At 31.9% G+C, this 26,610-nt stretch overlaps 1 protein-coding gene and 1 long non-coding RNA gene across 3 annotated transcripts in view; one reads left to right on the forward strand and one right to left on the reverse strand.

Annotated features, from left to right (window-relative positions):
• Positions 1 to 1,010: 1,010 nt before the first annotated feature.
• Positions 1,011 to 26,610, forward strand: part of LOC145268790 (cytidine deaminase-like) — a 68,843-nt gene continuing 43,243 nt past the window's right edge. The window contains exon 1 of one of the 2 annotated variants that reach the window (XM_080124408.1): positions 1,011 to 1,179. In XM_080124408.1, the coding sequence (XP_079980534.1) occupies positions 1,161 to 1,179 (19 nt within the window). In that variant the 5' untranslated portion in view covers positions 1,011 to 1,160. The remainder of the gene's footprint in view (positions 1,180 to 26,610) is intronic. The other variant, XM_080124416.1, reaches the window with a different exon arrangement.
• Positions 14,935 to 22,249, reverse strand: LOC145268800 (uncharacterized). Its single transcript, XR_013864926.1, has 2 exons — positions 21,695 to 22,249; positions 14,935 to 15,830 (listed from the first exon to the last, which is right to left on the reverse strand). It is a non-coding gene; the product is annotated as an uncharacterized LOC145268800 (long non-coding RNA).

Genomic DNA, 26,610 nt, shown 5'->3' on the forward strand with positions numbered 1-26,610 from the left:
ATATTGGATCTTATCTCAATTCAACTAGAGTCCGAAGTGACTCGCATTATGCCTAATTATAGGCGCCAACATTCTCGCCGAGTCTACCATGAACAAACATGGATCCTTTTGAGGAACAATTAACTACCACTCCAATAATAGGAGTTCATACTACTGGCTCTATGCAATAGAGGCAAAACTGGCCACCGTTTTGCAAATGGACAATACCAGAACCAATAAACTTTCATTGCTGTTACATTTGAATAAAGTTTGAGTTTGAAAGGTATGGCTTTTGTATTTGTGGATTCTTTTACTAGAAAAGGAGTAAATTGGGATGTGAAAAATAATTTCTTACAAGATTTTAAAATTTATTTGTCTAGTTTTGTCTGATTTTCTAAGTGATACCACAGTAAATTAATCTCCTGTATTAATTTTTTGCTTGATTAAAAAATTTGACAAATATTTGGCAAAATCGAAAAGTAAGCCTAAAATACAGTTAATAAAATGTATAAATTGGTTGAAAATTAAATTTTCAATTGGTGACAGTTATTAATAGTAGTACTTTTGTGTAAGTTTCGATATTTGAGTTGTTAAACGTACGACATCGAGGTATCACTTCGAGTAAAATTAGGCGCCACTTTGAATACGACTCAAAAAGAGCTCTAAGATACTTTTATTTACGTAACAAAAAATATAGGTAGATCAATACAAAAGTAACTTTTCTTGTTTTTAGTAACAGTTATTTGTTCACACACACACACACACACGCTGCAGATAGACTCTTAAAGCAATTTTCTGGGAAATGCAATTTTCTGGGAAATGCAATTTTCTGGGAAATGTTAAAATGCGCACGTGCCAAACTTTTTAATTAAATTGTGTGTTTTACTATCATTACTAAACATTTTTAGAATTTTACCTTGAGTTTTATTTATAAAATTAGCGAAGGACGACAATGATAAGTCGCCAGAGTCAACGGATAAGGAGGAGGCGTTTTTTTTTTGTTTTTTTTAGATAAAATGCAAGGCCGTTTTTTGTTGTTGTTTTTTGATAAACATGCTATAAAAAAAGTAGCGAACAGCGCGTAGCTTCATTCGTGTGACTTCCTCGTCGTTGTGCAACGTCTATTTATTACTTATTTTTCGTATTTTATTTCCTTGAAAACAACGTTAAAGACTATTCCAATGGCTTCTACAACAGACGGTAAGTTGCACAAACAAAGCAAAAACACTTTTAAACGTCGGTAATCATATAGATCGACGACAGTGGTATGATTATCGTTGATTTCAGTTTAGTTCGGTTCAAATCCTGTAGAAGCACTAAAAAATGAAAGTAAACTTTTACGGATTTTGTGATTAAAAAAATGAAAGAAAAACATTTATTTCACCACTTTTATGCACTTATTATACCGTGTTGAAATAATGTTATTCAAAAAGCCATTCTTAACATGTGGAGGGCGGAGTATTTTCTAACTAGTCTGTAATTTCACCTAATAATTTAACAAAAAGATATCGTAAAACTTTAATTTAATTTGAAAATACTAATAAAAAAATAGCGGGTTTCGGTTCGATAAGTGCATAAACAGAACGAAAGAAAGGGGTGATATATATATATATATATATATATATATATATATATATATAATATATATATATATATATATATATATATATATTTAGTTTTGTTTTTAATCGAATTGGACGATCAAGTAAATAAACATTTATTACAATAATAAATACAAAACAAAATATGCTGAATAAATAAGACGAGACGACGCTTAGATAAATAAATAAATAGTTTCATTCATTAAAAAATGAAAACTAAACTCTCCAATAGAAAGTGATTACAATATATTTTGTTTCGTATTAATTATTTTTATCAAATTATTTTTCATTTAGCTAAATCGATTTCTTGCATATTTGGCGATTCGGAAGTATGGGTGACCTTAAATCTAATCCGGCAGCACCGGTGTCAGGTGAAAACCGATTGCAAGTAGAAATTGTCCGGTTATTAAAAAGATGCTACTATTTTTTAATAGAATACAATGTGGTATTAAACAATCACCATCTTCGACAAATAAACTGTGCCAAACGACACCATGGCAAGTAAGAAAAAACTGTATTTTTTTTTTTGTTTTTTTTTTTTTGTAATCCTGAAGGCTTTGTTATAAGCTGAAAATTTGAAACTTTAAATAAATATTTGTTCCTATTCCTTTTGGTCCAGATCAAAGTGTAGTATCTGTTCTTCAGATGCTGCATTGCTGCACTTCATTTTCTTGTTCTCTTTCGGTGGAGGAGAAATTCTTCACGACTGAGACAATTTTTATTTTTTTGTACCTTTTCTCCACGTTAAAAAACGACCCTGGTGTCTAACTCTGTCCCGTGGGGAGGCATAGTAAATAGGTACAATGCCTCCCCACGCCCACCCCACGGGACAGTTAGACACCAGGGTCGTTTTTTAACGTGGAGAAAAAGGAATAAAAATAAAAATGGTCTCAGTCGTGAAGGATTTCTCCTCCACTGACAGAGAACAAGAAATTGAAGTGCAGCAGTGCAGCACTGCAGCAATCTGAAGAACACTTTGAGGTATTTATTTACTCCCCCACTGAGCAAATTAGGCATAAGGCCGATTTTTAAAGTGAGGAGTGGAAGGGGAAATGGGGACCAACTCCCCGGGGAGTAGGGGAGCTGGATAGTGACAATTGGTATGAAGGGTTGCCACATCATTGACCATGGTCTTATATGTGGGGTCGCCCCCACATATGGTCTTTGCTTGCAGTATCTGCCGGAACAGATGGTATTTATTTGCTCCCCCACCGAGCAAATTAGGCACAAGGCCAATTTTTAATGTGAGGAGTGAAGGGAGGGGGAAGGGAAAAAGGGGCCCAGCTCAGCTCCCGAGAGGTGGGAAATGGGAGCTGGTTAAAGGTCAGGCATGTGGGGTTGCCCCCACATCTGGTCTTTGCTAGTCATAGCTAGTCATAGCTTGCAGTATCTGCCGGAACAGATGCTACACTTTGATCTTGGCCCGAAGGCCAAGTTTTATTTGTTAATTTGAAAATAAATAAAAGCTTGCACGTGGTCGGTCTTGCTAACCTCCAGGGAACTCTTTACTGTTTTGTCTCCCAATTTTTCGTCTGCTAAAATGTTAATCACGTGATTACACTGCAGCATCAATAAAATAAACCATTCATTCAAATGTCGCTTGTTATGGATTTCGCTGAATACGATATTTAAAATAAATCACTTTATTGATACTTATGCACTTATGTTACCGAGCGTATTGTAACTATTCTGTACTTTCACCTAACAATGTAATAAACAAAACGATATCGTAAAACTTGAATTTAACTTGAAAATACTATTTTAAAAAATAGCACGGTATTCACCACTTTATTTTACATATTTCTTTTCCAAAGGACCGTTTACTGATTTATATTTAAAATGTTGTGTAATTATTTCTAAAAGCAGAAAATTAAAACATTTTTTTTTTTTTTTTTCAAGAAAATTTGAGATATTTATTTATTTATTTTATTTTATTTTTTTCGGTTGTTAATTGCCGGCGGAAGAACTTTCTTGAGAAATGGAAGAGATGGGACAAAGGAAATATTTTTAGGGTTGCCATTTCGAACGCCCATAAATAAATGATTTTTACTATTGTTGGAATCTCCACTTTGGATCGCGCAAAAAAAAAAAAAAAAAAAAAAAATCGATCTTGTGCACAAGGATATCCATTGTCTGCACTGTTCATTTGTACATCTCCAGGAGAAACCATCCTAAACACACGATCTTTTTTAAGTAAACATTTGTGTTTACAATTGTTGTATCTCATTTTTTTGGGACAGCAATTTCTTCTCCTGACAATATGAGATTGTCTGCATCGTGCATCATCGGTGTTTTCATTTCTTTTTCTAACATGCATAGATTTATTTCCTTGCCTGTCATTTTTCTGTTTGGCGAGTTTGAAAAAATATTTGTTTGTCAGCTTTTTTTTTGGGGGGGGGGTAGTTACTTTCTTCTAATTCGAATGTCGTCTGCTTCCATTTAGATAGCGCTTTTTCATTGGCTAATCAAACTCCCAGAAATTGAATTACAAAAAAAAAAAAAAAAATTTAAATAAGTAATTAATCAGAAAATATAAAGTCCCTCCCCCCCCTTGATATCACCTTAAAAATTACTAAAAACATAACAGAAAAAAAAATTAAAGCAATAAAATAAAAAGTCGAGTTAGCGTTTCAACATTTGAACAACGCTCGGCTGACACCGATAATTGGCGGTCTTGCCCGATCCATGCTTGACGAGAATTCGGGTCAAATTATGCAAGAGTACCAATTTACATAATAAAAGTAGGTTTCCTTAAATATATTAGAGAAAATACTTTTTTTAGGTGTTCTATCCCCCCTCTTATATTTCATGCTGCGAAAACTAAACAAAATAAATGTAGGTCGATAAAAACTTCAACAATTTTTTTTTAAGTTGAAAAGATCAAATAATTAAAAGATAGTTATATAATCCCGTTATTTATTTCACTTACCTTAAAGTTGTAAATAAAATTGGACATAAAATCAATATTATTATGTTAAAAAAAACACTTTTTCTTGATAATTTTTTTTCTCTGTAATATAATTATTTGAATTACAACTACAAAAAAAACAATTCTAAAAAATTATTTTTAAAAGGCTTTAAATGATATTAAATTCAAATATTACGCAATATGAAGTTTAAATAAAGATCTTTTTATAACAGATTTCCAATAATAAAAAATATATTCATATAATAGAATATATGATTCTTGAGATAATAAAAATTGCAAATTCAAAAGCGACTTAAAAAAATTTGTTTGGATTTGGTTATTTAAAATGATAGAGGGTGATCTTCATTTTTTATTTATTTATTTTTGCACCTTTTTTCAAAAAAGGTATGGAGGCCTGTAAACAACATTAGATACAGAACTGTCAACAGAAGATGTTAAAATTAATTTTATTTTATCTCTCGTCTGTGTAGTTCGTTAATAAAAATCTATTTTTTATATAAGGTAAGTCTTATATTGTTTTTATCCATAGCAAAGAAAAAGTTACTTCCATTAACCATTATAACGCCAATGTCCATTCATAGAAATTGACATTAACACACGAAATGATGACATTGCTGTTAATGTGTACAATGCTGAGGTTTTACACAACGCTGTGGAGATACCTACTTTTCATCCTCACAGTTTTCTAAGTAATCCATGATTTTTCCAGGCTTTGCTTTGTAATAATATTTTCTTTTTTTTTTGTGTGTTCAAAATCATCTTTTTTATTCATTTGATTGGTAGACATAATGAACACTGAATTATTTCTATGAAAGAATTTTTTTTTTTTTAATATTATGAGAGAATATATTTTTTCTATTTATTGTAAAATATTTTTCAAAGCAATAAATTTTGTTTTCTTTGAAGTTCAATCAGTTTTTCTATAAATCTCAATAATGAATTTTAAAGTAAAATCAATAGTAGAAGCAGCAAGATATAAATATGCAAAAATAGTTTTAAAAAAATGTGGAATGTTCAAACAAATATTTCAAACAAACTAAAAAAAAACTAGTGTTGAAAAATCTATTTTCTTAATTAAACCAGTGAAATATAAAAATTTAAGTCTACAAGTATTTTTTATTTGAATAATTATTAAATAACCTTCATCGGTTTAAATTTTACATAATCAATTCAGAAATAAACAGATGCCAGAATGTTAATTATATTTGAACAAATCTTGTGAAACAGTTAAAAAATTGAAATTCATAATAAATTCCTTAGAATTTTTTTTAGTATTTGATTAAAAAATCATTATAAATAGAAATAAAAAGTATCAAGAAGATACTCATCTGTTTGATTAATTTTTTTGAAAATGAAGAATTCCATTTCAGTCTAATTTATTTTTTGCTCCCATAAACACAAGTAATAGACAGTTATATTGTGATCATGTATATGCATATATTTTTAGTCGATTTTGATTCAGAATAATACTTTACAAGTAAAGATTCCTAATAATTTAATGAAAATGATGTTCAAAAAGTATTTATGCAGTCGTCTGCTTTCAATAATATCCAATTATCTTCCAATGTTATCTCCTTTTCATTCTTTCATTCTCTCTATTTCACTTTTTACCCCCCCCCTCCCCTCCCATCACTCTCTTGATGTTTTTCTCTGGATTCCCCCCCCCTTTTCTCCTTACTTCCGCTTTCATTTAATGTTTTTCCCCAAAAGTTGACATTATCACACACAAGTATTGTAGGGAAACAGTAAAATAAAAGACTTAATTAAATAAATAAACAAAAGGAAGGGAGAAAAAAAGAGAGAAACAGAATTAACGGGTCGACGTCATAAACGAAAGGTGGCATGCAAGCGAACCCCACCCCCTCCCCGCTATGATTTATGAAGGTGCCAACGACGTAATAAAACTTTAATAAAAAGGTTACCCTTTCCTTTTCTCTTGCTAAGTACAGACACCAAGATAAAGAATATTCAAAATCCCTCTCTGTCTTTAGCGTTATAATCGAGGAAAAAATATACAAACCTCTCTATATTATTGCTGTTAATTAACACAAAAATCCTAAAGTCTTGGCCTTTCTTTAAATTTATTTATGAATTATTTGTAAATACAAAGAATAATATTTATTACAATAAAAGAATAAGATAATACATCATTATAGAAAGTGCAACTCATTTATATTAATATAATAAAATACTGTGTTTTTACAAAAAAAAAAACCCAAAAAACATTGAAAACTGGAGATAAAACGTAAATGTTGTAAAAGTTACTATGGTAACTAACAGCCAGTCAGAAGAAATCATCTCTATAAAACATCAATGGCGAAAAAGTTACTATAGTAACCAACAGCCAATCAAAAGAGACCGTCTCTCACCTTTTGGCCTTTTGGCCAAGATCAAAGTGTAGTATATGTTCTTCAGATGTGGCACTTCCATTTCTCGTTCTCTTTCAGTAGAGTAGAAATCCTTCACAACTGAGACAATTTTTATTTTTGCACCTTTTCTCCACGTTAAAAAACGACCCTGATGTCTAATTCTGTCCCGTGGGGAGGCATTGTAAATAGGTACATATTCTAAGAACTCCTGAACACCAGTTACCGGCAGGAATTGTTACCCTACATTGGTGATTGCATAAGCATAAAACACTAGTATATGTAGGTCTAAATTAATAATTATTATACAAATGTATATGGACATATAATTAAATAAATAAAAAGTATATATATATATATATATATATATATATATATATATATATATATACTCCTATAAATTTGTTGTTTTTTGTGTATTGATATTTTTATTAAAAACCCTTTTTTTATTTATTTAAAAAGAAAATACAATTTTCTTATATATGGGGCATGGAATTACATTCATCTGCAAAAGATCTAGCTAATTTGCATATTCTTTTAAACATTCATTTTAATTAATTTCTTATTTTTTCGGTTTTCTTATGGAATGATCATCTTTAGTTAACTATTACATGTAATTATATTCATGCAGATATTCTACATGATTTATACTTGCATAATATTTGCATGAATTAAACAAAACTCTTTCCATATATATTTATGTATCTATATATATAAATTCGTATTCCTGTTTGTTTGTTCACAATTTGATTAATATATGCAAAAGGGCCATTACCTTATTATTTTATTTATTCCTATATACAGTATGATTCTTGCAAAATATACGATTAAGAGATGGTCGCATTTGCATATTACATTAACGAAAATCGATTTTATTTAATAGCGGTGTGTTAATTATTGTTTATAGTGAGAGAATTGGTTTAAATGCTCTATTTAAGTTTGTTATTTAAATTTGATTTATATTGATGACATATTTAATTTAATTTATTTTTACTGACATCGATTTTTGTTATAAACCGGTTTGAGTTATTTCCCCTGGGCTCCAACTTTGTTCTTTTTTTTTTCTTTTTCGTCATATATTAAAACTAAAACAATCCACAGAAACTTTCAAGCATTATTTTTTAAATTAGTTTGAATAAAATAATTTCCAACTTGATTTTCAATTAACATTGTGGTCCAGTGGATTTTTATTTTAAAATAAACAAACAATCCAATTCAACTACGATTCTTTACTCAAACAAAAACAAAAAAGTTTCATTTACATTTTTTTACCAGTTTTTTTTTTTTTTCTTCACATTTTTTTTAACATCGTAACTGCTAATTTTTTCTTTTTTTAATAACACAATAAGTTATAAGTTTTATAGCATAAAAATGTGTATTTCAGTTAACACAAATTCTACTTTGGTATTGTTGAAACTGAATTATTTACAGTTTGTTTGTTTCAACAGACCGTAAACAAATCTTTCTAGACTGAGGCAGCATTAAAGAAATTAGCTTAAACTGGTATATAGTCATAAAAATGTGCTCAATATATGGAGAATACCTTCTCTTCATATCCCTTCTGCCAAAATATCTGGTAGAGAGTTTGTCATGTACTTCTTCTTTTTGGGGGCGATTACATTTTCATGCTTTCAGCCGTTCTTTTATTTTTGAAATTTTTGTTGGGGTAATGATGAAGTTGACATATAATAATGAAAAACTGCAGGTGTGGCCAAACCAAACTTTGTGTCGACTCTGGCAATAATAATATGTATATATTTTTGTTTAAAAAATTTTCCCTACCAAACTCCTGTCAGTTTTTGGTCTACAGACAGATGAAACTTCATATATAGGGTATTTGAACCCACTGCAAAACTTTATATTTAGGTTTTAGCCCAGGAAAATCGGTACAAAAAGTGTGAAAATTTAACAAAAATGAAATTTGCTAAATGAGGGTCGAATGTTAGCATTACTAATCTGCATGGATAACAACGTAGTAGATATTTGTTCATGCTTTAATTTTTAGTCTTGCATGTCTTCATAGTTAAGTCATTAATGGCAATGGAGAAAAAAATCATAACCTAAATGTTTTGATTTCAATTCTCGGTGGTGGAACACAAGTCATATTTTTTCTTTAAACTTTTAAAATCATTACTATACATTGGATTCAATATAATATTGTTGCAATATTTTCGACGTATAATGGGGTATGATCCCACACAGTTGGCCGATTCTATTTATAAACGATGCTGCTAGGAACTGACGAATAGAATTAATTCACCTTCTGCTACCAATCAATCGGAAACCAGAATTGCTCCATAAATATTAAACCTTTTCTGTAGCAATTTCGCATGTTTTTCCCGTCTCGACACAGTAAGAATATTTTGCTCTGTGGAACTGTCTACTGCAAACCAGTCACCTGTGAGGACTTGTGTATAACGACGAACCATCAGAAACTGTTCTGTCTACTGCAAACCAGTCACCTCTCAAGACTTGTTTAGAACAACGAACCATTGGAAACAGTTTCCGATGGTTCGTTTTTCTGAAACTAAACATGGCTTACACTTCTAGAGGTTATGCGCCCAGCGTGCATCTTTATTTCGATGGATCCGAATCAAAATTCGGAATCTGGCAAGTTAAATTTCTAGGATATCTACGAATCCAAAAGCTACATAAAGTACTTCAAACACAACCTGAAAACAGAAACGACCCTGACTTCATTGAAAAGAACACAACTGTCTTTGCGGAATTAATACAGTGTTTAGATGACCGAAGTCTATTACTGGTAACGATGGCTGCAAAGCATTGAACATATTGAGAGCATTATTTATCGAAAGGAAAACCCAAAATTATTTCTTTATACACTGAACTAACCTCTCTAAAACGAATGGAAGCCGAAACGACTGCAAATTCTTTAAAAATATCTGGTGAAGTTATAAGTGACAGTTTGTTAATTTCCATGGTCCTTAAGGGATTACCGAGTGATTTCAAGCCATTTACAACCGTGATAACCCAGAAAGAAAAACCCATGACTTTTAGCCAATTCAGAAGTTACAAAGAAACTGAAAAAATGATCACAGAAAAAAAACGAATCCACAAATATGAAATTTAAAAATACACACATAAAAACACCAAAATTAAATTATACCCATGCCAGGAATAAAAACCGCAACTTTGCCAAAAACAATTTTTCTCCTAAGAAAAGTACAAAAATTATTTGCTATAATTGTGGACGACCTAATCACAAGAGTTTCCAATGTAGATACAGGACTCAAAATGGCGACTCCATTAAAAATGTAGAGAGCTCTGTTAGCAAACATACATTTTTATTTTCGTGTACGTGTAATGCTTCAACAAACAATAATAATTTTCTTGTTGATTGTGGGGCCATGGCACATGTGATTACAAAGGAATCTGATTTTATCAATTTTGACCCCAACTTTAAGCCACAAAATCATTTTGTAGAACTAGCTGACGGGAGTCGAGTAAATGATATCGTTTTGAAAAGAGGCGATGCTAAAATCTCGCTAAAGAACAATAAAGGTGAACTGTATTTCTGTATTCTAGAAAAGCCTCTTCTAATCCCAAAATTTAAACAAAATATATCTTCTGTACAAGCTGCCACAAAATAAGGTGCAAATATAAACTTTATCCCCAATAAATCAAAACTGGTATACCCGAATGGAACTGTATTCGACATTAAAGAAAATGGAAGACTATATTATTTAAATAGTGTAGTCCCATCGAAAACCGCCTGCCATGATCTACAGACATGGCATAAAATTCTTGGACATTGCAATATTCCTGATATCAAAAAGTCGCCGACTGTAGTTGATGGAATGAAAATACAAACATCAAAAACCTTCATCTGCGACGTCTGTACGCAAGGGAAAATGACAAACTATCAAAGCAAGATACCAGACAAGAAGGCCAAAAAAATCCTATCAATGGTGCATTGTGACTTGAATGGTCCCATGGAACCGATGGCCAAAGAACATTATAGGTATGTGTTGAATTCGTAGATGACCATTCAGGTGTAATAATAGTTTACTTTTTAAAGAACAAATCTGATACCCTGCTAGCAACTAAAAAATATCTAGCCGACATGGCTCCCTACGGTGAAGTCAAGTGTATTCACTCTGACAACGGTACGGAATTCACCAATATAGACTTTGAACTTTTACTAATTAACCATCATATCAGGAATGAAAAATCAGCTCCTAGATCGCCACACCAAAATGGGACTGCTGAAAGAGCGTGGCGGACACTTTTTGAAATGGCAAGATGCCTACTCATTGAATCAAAACTCCCCAAAAACCTCTGGACGTATGCACTTATGGCAGCAGCCTATATACGCAACAGGTGTTTTAACAAAACACTATCTAAAACTCCATATGAATCTTTCTGTGGTAAAAAAACAAATTTAAGCAGAATGCATATATTTGGTTCAACTTGCTTCGCATATATAGAGAAAAAGAGTAAATTGAATATTAAAGCCGACAGAGGTATATTTCTTGGATATGATAAAAACAGTCTAGCCAATTTAATATTTTTCCAGAGAAAAATAAAATAAAAAGAATCCGATCTGTAAAATTCACAGACATGTTTAATTTTACAGATGAAAACCTGTCATATGAAGATGAAATTATATTCCCTCAAATAATTAAAACAAACGAAGACAATAAAAATGACGGAGACAAGAGTATCCATGATGATGATAAAGGCAAAAGATATCCCAAAAGAAATAGAAGGCGACCCGATTTTTTTGTGGTCGACAATATAAAAGATTATCAAGTCGACTATTGCTATTCAATGGAAAAGGCGGCAAAAAGCTTTAACAAAGCAATTAATTCAGAACATTGTGATGAATGGAAAATTGCCATGAAAAAAGAAATAGTTGCCTTAACCGAAAATGATACCTATACGGTAGTGCCTCTCCCAAAAGATAAACATGTTATTTCTACAAGATGGGTCTTTACAAAAAAGACTACAGCATCAGACGTAGAACAGTACAAAGCTAGATTTGTTGCTAAAGGATACTCTCAGATTTACGGTATAGATATTTTTCTACGTTTTCACCGACCACAAACCTAACGACAATCAGAATTTTACTGCAAATTGCATCGCAATATGACCTAAACATCCATCAATGGACGTAAAAAATGCTTATTTGAATGCCCCAATAGACTGTGAAATTTATATTACCCCTCCAGAGGGATTTATAATGAAAAATAAAAATAGCGTGTGGCGACTTAACAAATCATTATATGGCCTAAAGCAGAGTGCTCAGTGTTGGAGTACAGTATTTCATGATTATATTATTAAACAACAATTCAGACAATGCGCTGTAGACCCCTGTTTATATACACAACAAACACAAAATGGATACAGTTTTACGTCTTGTCCAGGACTATATAGAAATTTATATACTATTTTTTTTTTTCTTTTTTTTTTCATGGCCCTGTATGTATATAAATTTTTATATATCAAAAAAAAAAAAAAAAAAAAAATAGTCCTGGACAAGACGTTAAACTATATCCATTTTTTTTTCTTTTTTTTTTTTACATAGGCGTCACCACTTATCAAGGCCGATAGGCCATTCAAGGATAAGAGTTAAAGAGTGTACAGCAGTCAAAAGGACAATATAGTAATCAATAGTAATGGAAGTTCGGTAAATTTGTTAACTTAAGTGGAACAGCTCATCAGAAACTTGTTCATGTTGGACTTGATATTATAGACAGCTGGAAAGCAGAAAAACGGAAGACAATTCCACAGGCGTGCAGTTCTAAGAAAGAAGCTTTGTTCATGGAATCTATGTTTAGGTTTAGGCACAGATAAAGAGTGGGGGGAATTATTGATAGTGTTTTCAGCTAGACGAGTGTTTCTTGTGAAAGTTTGGCGAGGGGGACCATAGATTGAAGCTCAGTCAAACACTTTCCATGAAAATAACGATACATCAGAGACAAACTCGTAACATCTCTTCTGTGAGATAGAGGTTGCAGCGAAGAGAAAAGGAGATCTCCTACGAGGCTACGAAGTCTATTTTGAACCCTATCAAGGCAGGACAAGTCCTTTCTAGCAGCTCCTGCCCAGATGTGGCAACAGTATTCCATCCTTGGACGTATCTGACTCTTATATAGATAGAGAATTGCATCAGCAGTGAGATATCTACTGGATCGATAGAAGGATCCGACGATTTTTCCACCGGCCTTGGCAACAGATTTGATGTACGTATTCCATTTAAGATCAGGAGTAAAGGTCAAGCCCAGAAGCCTGTCAAAACTTGAGGCCTCCCCAGGACAAGAGACATTCATTTTAATTGATGCCAGATGAGGATCAGAACGTTGATGTAAAGATAGAAGCTTGGTTTTAGATGCATTAAAAGTAACCAGCTACTCCTTTCTCCATTGTACCACGTGATCAAGATCAGAGGAGAGAGAATCGGGGAGAACTTGGTCATTTACTGTCTTAGATGTGCTACCATAGATGGTAGTGTTGTCAGCAAAAATGTCCACGAATGATGTAAGGATGTGATTTGAAAGATCATTAATGTAGATCAGGAAAAGAGTTGGGCCCAGGATGGACCCCTGAGGGACTCCAGCATTAATACTGTGAGCTTCTGATTTTTGCCCATTAACAACTACTCTTATGAACCTATCAGAGAGAAATGATTTAATAATTTAGAAGACATTTCCAGCTATACCATAGCTAGAGATCTTGTGAAGTAAACCTTTATGCCATACCCTGTCAAAGGCTTTTGATATGTCAAGAGCAATTGCCCTAGAAAGTTTGCCTCTGTCGAGAGATTCGCTAATCCTATGAGATATAACTGTAAGCACATCTGCTGTAGATCTAGCAGAACGGAAACCATATTGTGTGTCACTAAGAAGGTTATTTTTGCTGAGATGGTTGATTACTTCTGTATTTAACATAGATTCCAGCAACTTACTCATGACGCTCAGGAGACTTATTGGCCTGTACTGAGAGGGGGATGAACGATCACCTGAATTCTTAAATACATGGCATACTGATGAGATTTTCCAGGGTGATGGGAAGCAATTCTCCTTAAGACAACATTTAAACAGTTTTGTAAGTATGGGCACTAGTTCTGGTTGAAGTTTTTTGAGTACTATAATTGGAATACCATCAGGGCCGGTTGCTTTAACACTTTAACCTACTAATGCGTAACTAATACTTTTGCTAAAATAAAAAAAAAAAAAAAAAGTCACTTTTTTAAAATCCTCTTTGTAATTTTCCATTTTCGACAAAATACTTTTTGCATGCTTATTTTAAGGCGCAAAATCTGTATTAATCAAAATATCATATTTAAGTGTATTTTATGACCTGGCAATGCTGGACATGCTGCTAGCAGGAATTGTTACCCTACACTGATGATTGCATTAGCGTGAAACACTAGTGTTCGTAAATCTAAATTAATAATTATTATATAAACATATGTTATTCAAACCTCTCTGTTAATGTTGTTAATTAACTCAATAAAAATCGTAAAGTGTTAGCTTTTTATACTTATTTATAAATTATTTGTAAATACAAAAATAATATTTATTATAATAAAAGATTAAGATAATACATACATTATAGAAATTGTAACTTAGCAATATATTAAAATACCATGTTTTTGCAAAAAAAAAACATTGAAAACTCGAGAGAAAATGTCAATGTTGTAAAAGTTGCTATGGTAACCAACAATCAATCTGAAGAAACCGTCTTTCATGTTTCTTACATATTCTGAGAACTTTTAAACACCAATAATTTTATAACTTTTGTTTTAATGAATGAAAATTGAAAGATTTTAGTTTATAATATAGCTAAGAAGGTAACCTATGAACTGTAAAAATTATTTGAAATTTGGTTGCAAAATGATTGAGCAGTGAAGCTTTAAAGCAGTTCTAAATGAGTAAAACTAACACTTAACCATATATTAAAACGGTGTTTGAATGATATATTACCGGTCTGAAAGTGTTACCTACACTGGTGATTGCATAAGCATAAAACATTAGTATATGTACATCTAAATTAATACTTATATACACTTGTGACCAAAAAAAATGGGCCAAACAAATTTTATATATTTTATTGAACAACAAACAATTGAACAAGGAAATTTAAATGAGACTAATAACACAGAACAAGACATTTACTTTAATAAATGCTTAGTATGGAATCGCATTCCCTTTTGATTTCTTTAAAAGATCAATCCTTTTAGACATGCTCTCAACCAAAGTGGAACTCTGTGAAGAGGAGATGCTATTCCATTCGCTTTGCACAGCTTCCCACAGTTTTTCATTGTTTGAAAAAGTTCTTCCAGCCAATGCACAAGATATTATGGACCAAATATTTTCAATTGGGTTTAAATCGGGGTTTTGATCTGGCCAAAACATCAGATCAATTGAAATATCAGAAAATCATTTTTTGTGACTTTAGCAATGTGTGCAGGGGCATTATCATGTTGAAAAATAATGTTCTGGGATATTCCCTGCTTCTTGATATTTGGTAACAATCCTGTTTCTAATATTCGAATGAATTCCTTTGCATTGATTGACTTCTCACATCTAATAAGTTTCCCAATTCCTGCTGCAGTAAAAATTCCCCATACCATTATCCCTCCATTCCCATGTTTTGAATTCTTTACTATGGTCAACATAAGTTTTCTTTCGATTCTTCAAAACATTTAATTAAGCCTGTGGTCATACTTCAGAGTGGATGTTCTAGGGCGACCAGATCCAGATTTCCTTTTTACCAAGCATTCGACTTCAAACCTTTGACCAATTCGCTTCACTATAGAAAGAGATGTTTTCACATTTTCTTTTCTTAAAATATTAAAAATCTGCTTATAAGTCATTTTGGACTGCCTTAATCCTGCAATTCGGTTTTTTATATCCTCGCCAAGATGTGGTTTTACCATTTTTAGGATTAATTTTTCCACTTATTATTATATGCTATAATAATAATGATCTGCAAAATAGAAATTTTCAGTTAAAATTAACAAAAATTCATGGAAAAATATTGAAAAATCGATTTCTTCCTTCTTTAACACTTGGCCCATTTTTTTTTTTTTTTTTCTCATGAGTGTATATCTTCTATCTATAAATATAAAAGCGAAAATGTATGTATGTGTGTTCGCTTTTTCTGTGTGTCTACAAAAGGCTTCTTTCAGAGAAGCGGTCGCTCGGTTCACAACTTTTAAAAACTTTTTATATCACATACAAATCGTAATATCTCACAGTTAACAACGAAGCTCGATTTTTGGGAAGATAAATATTCAATATTTGTCGCTCGCCGCATGTGGGTTAGTCTTTTTCCTATAACATCTTTGGGGGAAAAAAAAAAGCGTTCAGCAGTAAATGAATACTATCCCGCAGTCAAAACTTGACCTCATTTAAAACGGGCACCTGCTAAATCCAAGTAATTAAATAAATTCAAACGTCTTTCCGTTAGCATCTCGCGGTGGGGCAATGGTTAACGTTGCACTTTTTTTTTTCACACTTTAATTTACAACTTTGTCTCAAGGGTTCGGGTTCAATCCTCATACTTAGTTTTTTTTTTTTACCCTCCCCCCCCCCAAACACCCGGGCAACGCCGGGTACCCCTTGCTAGTATAAATATAAAATTCAGCAAAAAACGTATACATATATTTATTGCTGGCAGAAATTCCTACATTACACTGATTGTGTAAGCATGAAACACTAGTATATGTAAGTATAAATTTATAATTATTATAAAAAAATATGTATATACCATTCAAGCCTCTCTATATTACTGTTGTTAATTAACACTTAACAATTAGTGAGTCGGATTTAATTCATAATCGGGATCTATCAATTTTTAGGATCGAGGTTGCAGGTGCAGGAATCTCTAGAAGTCGAAAGTAGTATATATATATATATACTAGCATGGGTGCCCGCCGTTGCCCGGGTATTTGGAGATGTATGTTGAGCAAAAAAAAAAAAAAGTTGTCAATTTTTTTAACTTTGACCCCTATTATGACCCCCTTAAAATTTATTGTTTTGTGCTCAAATCAAGTTATTAAGTTAGATCCATGCCGAAGGAACCTATATCTAAAGTTTCAAGTGTTTAGACCGAAAATTGGTGGAGGAGTTTGGTAGAGTTCTCAAAGATCAAATCCTTGAACTTTGACCCCTTAATCGCCAATCACATCGATTTTCCTAAATCTCAGTACCCTGTATATCAAATTTCGAGTCTGTAGACTTAAAATTGACAGAGTTATTGCGTAGGGAAATGTACACGCACAGACACTTTCACCAAATATTCCGCGTTTCATCCACTCTAGGACTCTTCAGGCTTATGCGCAAATTTTGTGGTTGTCTGTTGTTTTTATATACGCACCTTCTATTGAGATTTTAGTTAACCAATCAGCTTTCTAGTATCCACCGCGCCCTTCCTATCAGCCAATGAACATGCACTTATCGGACAACGGCTTATTTGACCTCTGGTTGACCTGTTCCTTTGTGTGTGCTCTATTTAGCCTGGATATCAAGTTTCTTGACCTGTTTTAAATCTAGGTTATGGTTTTTTAAAAAAAATTTTATGTTAGTCTATATATAAATATATATGTATATACATATATGCACACACACACACACACACACATATATATATATATATATATATACGTACATACATATGTGTGATCGTTTATGTATATTCATCTTTATTTATTTGTTTATTTTCTATTGTTTTTTATTTTATTTTTAAAATTATTTTGTATCGCTATCCTAGAGTAAATTTTATTTTGTGAACACAGTTGTTTGCTATTTCTCTTCTACAGTTTAATAGATGTTGGGTTTCTTTAAAGTACAGGATAGCAAATTTTTCATGAAGGCATAATCTACATGGGTCGTCTAGGTCACTACACGTGGTAGCTTGTCTTATTATTTTCCATTCGACTACCGGCGAATGTCCGCTTTCCTTGAGTTCCTAGTATTTATTTGCTGGCGTTGTTTTCATACAGTGTTTTTTATTGTTGAATGTACAAACAACGTTAGCAAATAAATTAGATTAGAGGAAAGGCTATCTGTTCGCTTAAAGTAAATATAAGCTACTTTTTCAAAAACTTTTAAACAAAGAAACAATAAACATAACATTTATTGTAATGGTACTTGTACAGTTTAAGCAAGACATTAAAAAAAATTAAAATATCGAAAAAAGGTTATATTGTACGTATCCGTTTTGGACTGAAGATCTCTGAAAAAATTTCATTTAATTTGATCGAGTAGTTTTTTTTTTGTTTAAAAAGAGCGGAAAAACACGTTTTTATGATAGCGCGTTTGAAGTCAGCCATTATGGAATTTGTTAAACACGGCACGGGGAGATAACTCCAGTTAAAACGCCGATACTCCCTCCCCATCTTTAATACTAGCTTTTCTTCCTAAAAATCAAACCTTTTTCTCAGTATCATAACAAATTGTTTTTTCGCTGAAAAAAAAAAAAAAAAAAAGCCAAAAAACCTACTTGATGAAATAAAATCAAATGCTTTTTTTTATTTTTTTTTTATTTTCGGAGAACTTCGTTCCATAACGGATACGTGCAGTATAACCTTTTATTTTATTTTATTTTTTTTCGATATTTTCATTTTTTAATGTCTTGATTAAACTGTACAAGTACTATCTTAATTCATTTATTTTTCATTTAAAAATGTAAACAAACTTATGCAAATAGTTTTTCTTTTTTTATTTAATGTTAACAAATAATAGCGAACTTAAAAAAACACAGAATATTATAAAAGAAACTTTTTCAATGTTAATAAAATTTAAAAAAAAAAAAAACGTTCATTAACACTAGGCACCGCCAAAAATGGCCGCAAAATCAAGTTGTTGTTGTTTTTTAAAACGAAATTACATTTATTAAAATCCATTATTTCTGAGTTACTTTTTTTTTTCCAGAAAGATAAAACCCTGAATTTTATCATATAGAAAACAGAATAATGTAAAACTTTTTCTACTATTTTTAATTAAATTTTAAATGTTAAATTTTCCCAAAAAGTTAACAATTGACATTTTTTGTCTTGCACAAAAAACGTACATAAATATTAAAAAAAAAAAAGGTTTTTGAAATAATTAATTTATTTATTTATTGTCTAACTAAGATTTAGGATGATTTTCTAAGAGAATATGCAAAAATATTATAATATAAGTACCTGGATTTCAAATAATTACACTTATTCATATATGTAAATAGTTATTTCGCGTCGATCTAGAGTCTAGATCGACACTGTTTACGTTTGCGTTTGATAAGAAGCAAACTATGGAAGACCAAACAGGCCAAAAAAACTTATTTTTCAGTGACGAAAATTTCAATGTATTATTAAGCTGAGGCTGGCCAGTACCAGATGGGTGACCATTTGTATGAGTTTGGTTTTTAATGTGTATGTGTGTGGGGGCCAGGCTCCCCAAAATGGGGGGGGGGCAATTTAAAGCAGAATAAAAAAAAATTATTTCAGCGCGTTTGGTCCACCGTAGTCGAAAGGCGGCAAACGTTTTCAAACGGGATCGAAAAAAATGATGCTATTTTTAACACAAAGGGCACAATATTTATCGATTTTTTTTTTTGTATCGATTCTTCAAAGCATACCCTGTTTTGCATTATTCGGCTCGCTAAAAAAAAATTGTTAATTTATTTATCAAAGATTTTAAAATGGCTTTTTTCGTATAAATATTTAAAAAAAATTTTTTGTTGTTTTGCTTAACTTAAATTAATTATTTTACTTAACATATTCACCGAATTTCACACTTCAAAACTCAAAAGCGGGATAATTAAACACAATCGTAGTTCTGATATTCAGACGTCAAAATAAGGTATGCAAACAATTTTTTTTTTTTTTTAATCTATAATTCTGTCCCTTACAACAACACAATATGTTTTGTTCAGTTTCAGATGATTATTTTAAGCATATTTCTTCCCACTTCAAAACAAGGGGGGGGTTGTAAGCAAAAATATATATATATATATATCGTTTATGAAAAATAAGTACACCGTTATAAAGTTCATTCTTCTCTTAATAATCGCTGAAAATTTCGTATTGATCGGATAATTACCTGATTTTTGGTAGATTTTTAAAAAGACGGTCCGTCAAAAAGTACTGACCTGCCCCCCCCCCCAGTTTTGGCGGTGCCTAATTAACACTAACAGGCCTTCGTACTCTATTCAAGATCACTTTTATAACTGCTTTGTATTTGTGCTAGTTATCGTCCTTATTTAGACATGCCTGCCACACTCACAGGTAATCACTTCACCTAATTATCTTGAAAAGCTGTTGTTGCTTAAAACCATTTACAATTCTGGTAATCATGAAGAAAGAGAGAGCCTTTTTCCTCTGTTTGCCTATAGGTGGCGTTAATGTCTGTCCACCCAGTTACGGAAGCACAAAATGTATATAATGGCACCGTTGAAATAAAAATAAATGTTTTTGTTATATTTTAATTTTAAACATGTTTTTTTTTTGTTTTTTTACAAACATATTTAAGTTTTTTGTTTTTTTTTCAAACATACTTACGTTTTTTTTTTTTTTGTTTTGTTTTTGCAAACATTTACGTTTTGTTGCTGGTTTATTTTCAAACATTTACGTTTTTTTTTGTTTTAATTTTTTTTTTTTTTTTTTTTTTGCAAGCATAAATTAAATGTTTTTGCTATATTTTTCTTTTAAACATATTTATGGGTACAACCGTTTTTCCGCGAGTATTTTTTACGTTCTTATAATAACAAAATCAACGTTTTTTCTTTTATCATTTTTTTATGGACCCCAACCCTTTTTTCTTAATTTTTTTTATTTTACCTTTTCCGCGAGTATTTATATATATATTTGAAAAAGGATATTGTAAAACCTGAATCTTACTTGAAACTACTATCAAAAAATAGCGCGGTACAATAAGTGCATAAGCAAACTTTTCTAAAAGAAAAATATTTCAAAAATATTTAGTTTATGCCTGCAAAAAAAAAAAAAAAAAAAAAAAAAAAAACGTAAATGTTTGAAAAAATAAAACTTAAATATGTTTGCAAAAACAAAAACAAAAAAAAACGTAAATATGTTTGCAAAAACAAAAACAAAAAAAAAACGTAAATATGTTTGAAAAAAACAAAAACAAACAAACTTAAATATGTTTGCAAAAAAACAAACAAAAAAAAACATGTTTAAAATTAAACATTTATTTTTATTTCAACGGTGCCATTATATACATTTTGTGCTTCCGTAACTGGGTGGACAGACATTAACGCCACCTATAGTCAAACGGAGGAAACAGGCTCTCTCTTTCTTCACGATTACCACAATTCTTAGTTTTTATTAGCATTTATTAAACTGAAGAAGTAAATAGCCTAAAATGAGTGGAAACAAAGTTACTTTTGGGGTTACGTCAAAAGGAAAACCTTCGGTAATTCATAAACAATATGAATTTGTTAAACATCGAAAATATGAAAATGGGAATATTCAGTGGCGTTGCAAGCTTTACCAGAGTGCCAAATGTACAGCAAGGTTAACGACCAAAAATGATGAGATTGTAAGCAACTGTGACCCCGAGCATAATCATTCTGGTAACAAAGAAAATATTTTGGCACGCCAAGCCGTTGTTGAAATGAAAGATAAAATGGGTGGCATATCGGCTACTCCAAGGGCAGTCATTGCCTCAGTTGCCACCCAACTTGAACCAGATGTACTAATGGCATTGCCGAGGAAACAAACGCTTAATCGGACTTTAAGTAGAAAACGTAACGTCATAGGCTAAGTTATTTGGGTGCAAATCTACTCCCCCTTCCAACAGGTACGTCATTTACATTTCCAGGTAAGCAACAGAAATGTCATTTACCTTTCCAGGTAGCAGGACTGCAACCACTGCACTTCATCAAAAAAAAAAAAAATTTTTTTTTAGAAAAAGAAATTTCGTAAATACAAACAATAAGTACTGGTAACATTGACAGGTTTCTTACCAGCCTCCGCGCAGAAAAATAGTTTGTCTCAAAGTTGTATCAAGGAGCGGTACTTGATGTAAGAACGAAAACATGAAATCCTATCCTACGGAAATGACATGAAACTTCTTCCGTTCCTTTTTTTTTTTTTTTTTTTAATTATTGCAATACTTTTATTTTCTTCTGTAATCTTCACTTTTCACCGCAACAAATTTTGTAATAAAAAATATTAGGTGCATTCAAAGTAATTAAAACTTGTTTTCTAGGAGTTTTTGGGTCTGTAAACGAACAACTTTTATACATTTTATAAATAAGACAACTCAATTCGAACTATCGAGGCTTTATAATGGATACATTTACTCTTAAATCAAATTTTTACAATACTGAAAAGATACTTTTCCACGCGTTTCATGTAATGTAACGCGGTGACTATAGTTGTAATTTTCCGGATATTGTGCAGTGTGCACTGACACGTTACGTGTTATAAATGATGGCCATTTTTTTTTCTTTTTTTTTTTTTTTTTTTTTTTTTTTACCGAATAAAAGCATTAAAATACATTAAAACAAAACTTATCGGTAAAATTTTACATTAAGGCCCGTCGCACGTCTGTATATAACGAAATATTTTTTTGGTAGATTTTGGTGTGCTAAAAACGAATCTAAAAACCGTTTCCGTCGCAAAAAAAATAAATAATCTTCATGATATGAAGAAATTCCTTTTTCGAAAAGTGGTTGATCACTTTCCATGTAAATTTAACTTAAAATGAGGACCCACTTTTTGGCCAACTGAGAGAAGAGGCATTTTAGTGTTTATTGGCTAAAAGGTTTCGCTTTTTGTTTGTTTTTAGCTTTCAATAAAGACACAAGGAAATTAAAAATAAATAAAAATCGGTATTTTTTTACTTTAAGGTTCGTCCCACATTTGTATAGAAAAAAAAATTTTTTTTTGTAGTTTTCGGTGTGCTTTAAAAGAATATGGTAACCGTTTCCGTCGCAAATTTACCGTTTGTATGGTATTAACCCCTTAGCTCTGGGACTATTTTCCATTTCACAGCCCAGCCTTCGTTTACGAGCATAAAAAAGCTGTTAAATGCGCACTCGCGTACCAAACTGCCTTGTCACAGTGTAGTATTGGCGAAAAATTAAAATTAGACGAAAAACAAGTAGTTTTCCAAATATTTTGTTATATACGGACGTGAGACGGGCCTTAAAGTAAAATAATACCAACTTTTTTTGTTTGTTTGTTGGCTTCTTTTAACACCAAAACGGCGATTTTTATTTTTAATTATTTTGAATACGGGTACTTGTGCATTTAACGAACCAGACGTAACTCAGCAATCGGCAAACAAATTGGACGATTACCTATTGTAGAGTTCAAAATAGTACGGCAAGCTAACACTTTTTAGAAACCTATCCGACCCGTGTAGACTTTTTGAATTAGAAATTAGCTTTCCTAAAATTAAAAAAAAAAAAAAAAAAAAAAAAAAAAAGTGATTGAAGTAATGTAACAGCTTGCTCCTGGAAAAAAGGTGTGTTTGCCTCAGATTTCAATTCGTGGAATGGAACCAACCTAAAAAGCTGTGAACAAGTTTTACTAATATTTTTTTTGGATAAATATAGGGATACGGGTGTGTCAGAATTTTGGGGGAATTTTTGACACCCCTAACAAAAACCTGCGAATAAAATATAAAAAAAAAAAAACCCTCGTAATTTCTCTTTTTAAAGTGGGTTGTTTATTTTCTTTCTCCTTTTTTTTTTCTTTATTTTTTTTTTTATAAAGAGTGGTCACCACTTATCAAGGCCCGGAAGCCACTCAGGGATAAGGGTTATTGCAAGTACATTACACTAGTGTGGAGATTTGATGAAGTGTTTACTTAAGGGGGCAGTTCATTAGGAATTTGTTAACGTTGGACTTGAACACATCCAAGTTGTAGTCAGGTACAGAGTTCCACAGGTGTGCAGTTCTAAGAAAGAAGCTTTGTTCATGGAATCCACGTTTTGATTTAGGCACAGATAAAGAGTGGGGGAAATTTTTCACAGTGGATTCAGCTAGACAGGTGTTTTTTGTGAAAGATTGGCGAGGGGGACCAGACATTGGAGTTCAGACGAGCACCTGCCATGGAAATAACGATAAAACAAGGATAGGCTCGCAACGTCTCTTCTGCGGGAGAGAGGTTGCAGGGTAGAAAAAAGGGCATCCTCCACTAAGCCACGAAGTCTATTTTGTACTCTGTCAAGGCAGGATAGGCTGTTTTTAGCAGCTCCTGCCCAGATATGGCAGCAGTATTCCATCCTTGGACGTACTTGGCTTTTATATAGCTAGAGAATTGCATCAGTAGTGAGATATTTTCTGGAGCGATAGAAGGATCCCACCATCTTTCCAGCGACCTTGGCAACAGACTTGATGTATGTGTTCCATTACAGATCAGGAGTAAAGGTCAAACCCAGAAGCTTGTCAAAACACGGGGCCTCTCCAAGACGAGAGCCATCCATCCCAATTGATGCCAGATGGGGATCAGAGCGTTGATGATTTAAGGATAGGAGTTTGGTCTTAGATGCATTAAAGGTAACCAGCCATGTCTTCCCCCCACTGAACCACGCGCTCGAGATCAGAGGAGAGAGAATCAGAGAGAACTTTGTCATTAACAGCCTTTGATGTGTTGCCGAAGATGGTCGTGTCATCAGCATAGATGTCAACGAATGATTTAAGTATGTGTTTAGGGAGGTCATTGATGTAGATCAGGAAGAGAGTTGGGCCCAGAATTGACCCCTGAGGGACTCCAGCATTAATACTGCAGGCCTCTGATTTTTGTCCATCGACCACAACTCTTATGAGCCTATCAGAGAGAAATGATTTAATGATTGAGAAAACATTTCCAGTTATACCATAGCTGGAAATCTTGTGAAGTAGACCCTTATGCCATACCTTGTCGAAGACCTTTGATATGTCAAGAGCAATTGCCCTAGAAAGGAAGCCTTTGTCAAGAGATTCACTAATCCTATGAGATATAACCGTCAGCACATCTGCGGTAGATCTTGCAGAGCGGAAACCATATTGTGTGTCACTAAGAAGGTTGTTTCTGCTGAGGTGGTTGACTATTTCTCTATTTAATATGGATTCCAGCAACTTACTCATAACACACAGGAGACTTATTGGAATATACTTCCAAAATAAACTATTAAAGTCGTTTAAAAAATAGAAATTTTGCGGTGAAAGGTGAGGCTGCAAAAGAAAATAGGCAAATGTGTAGTTTAGCGGAGTAAATTATTTGACAGACAACAAATTATAAAAACTATTTTTGTATAAAACATATTTATTAGACCCTACGGCTGAAATAAAACCCGAAAAAATTTTTTTATTTTTTTTCAACATTTTTTCATTTGACTATATGTATGACAATCTAGGCCTTTAAAATTTGGCCTTTTTAAGGCCAAATTTGGCCTTTTTTACGTTCTTTCATGAAGTGTTTTGGCCACCTATTTTTTTTTTTTTTGGTAGTGCGTAAAAAAGGCCAAATTTAGCCTTAAAAAGGCCAATCTGTCAAACCTTAGAAAGGCCAAATTTTAAATTGTACATTTAGTCTAATAAAAAATAATAAAAATGAAATTTTTTCTGGTTTTATTACAGCTTTTTGATCTAATGTGTTTCATATAAAAAATAAATTTTCTTTTTTCTTTTAAGTTTTGTGTCTGGCAAATCATTTACGCCGCTAAACTACACATGTACGAGAAAGGAATTAAATCTAAGTATTACACCAGTTAAAAAAAAAAAGTTTCGTTTCCGTAGGATAGGATTTCATGTTTTCTGCTTCTTGATACAAATTTGAAACAAACTATTTTTCATCGCGAAGGCCAGTAAGAAACTAGGTGTGTCGGAAACTGACCTTACGAATGCGTGAAAAAATATTGAATAATTCGACCCCCTGTCTTTAAACTACTCGAAAAATGTAATTCAACCCCTAATTTTTTTCAGTTAAAGGAGCAAAGACCAAATTAACAATAACAAATAACAGGTTTAATAGCAAATTATGCAATATTTGTTTTTTTTTAATTAGTTTTCTTTAAAAGATTTGAAGAAAATAAACGAAATTTAACTTCGGTCGATTATAAAAAAAATGAATGTTTTTTAAAAAATAAAAAATATTTCTATTATTTTTTAAACAAATTTAATAGTTTATTTTGGAAGTATATTCCATAAAGAAAATAAACAACCCACGTTTAAAAGAGAAATTACGAGTTTTTTTAATATTTTATTCAGGTTCGTGTTAGGGGTGTCAAAAATTCACCCAAAATTCTGATACAACCTAGTAAGAAAGCTGTCAATATTACCATTATTTATGTTTGTATTTACAAAATATATCGTTTTTAGTTCATTGATAAACAAAAAACAAATTTTTTTACTTCATTGAAAATATATATAAAAAAAATTAAATTCCTTATTTATTGCTTGTATTTTTCCTTTTGTAAATATGAAACAAAATGATATTTTCTTATTTACATTTAATGTTTAGTATTTATTTGTCAAAAAACAAATATTTTGTGTCTAAATAACAACTATGAAAATGAAGACAATAGTTTTCAAAAATGGATATACAGATTATCAAGAATCATCTTAAAGGATTCCACTAAATAGACAAATATGTGGCACACAAAACATATTACCCATACAGCGCTTTCGGAAATCCCCAAGTGATTAAATCTCTGTGACTAAGAGTCCACATGATAAAAACGTGATTAAATGTCTAATGATTAACAGTTGGGCGATGAAAAGACTGTACATTTTCCCCCACATTTAAGACATTAGTGTCTAACTGCT

This window comes from Euprymna scolopes, chromosome 4, assembly GCF_053919585.1.
Source record: "Euprymna scolopes isolate OS-2025 chromosome 4, ASM5391958v1, whole genome shotgun sequence".
Classification (NCBI taxonomy): domain Eukaryota; kingdom Metazoa; phylum Mollusca; class Cephalopoda; order Sepiida; family Sepiolidae; genus Euprymna; species Euprymna scolopes.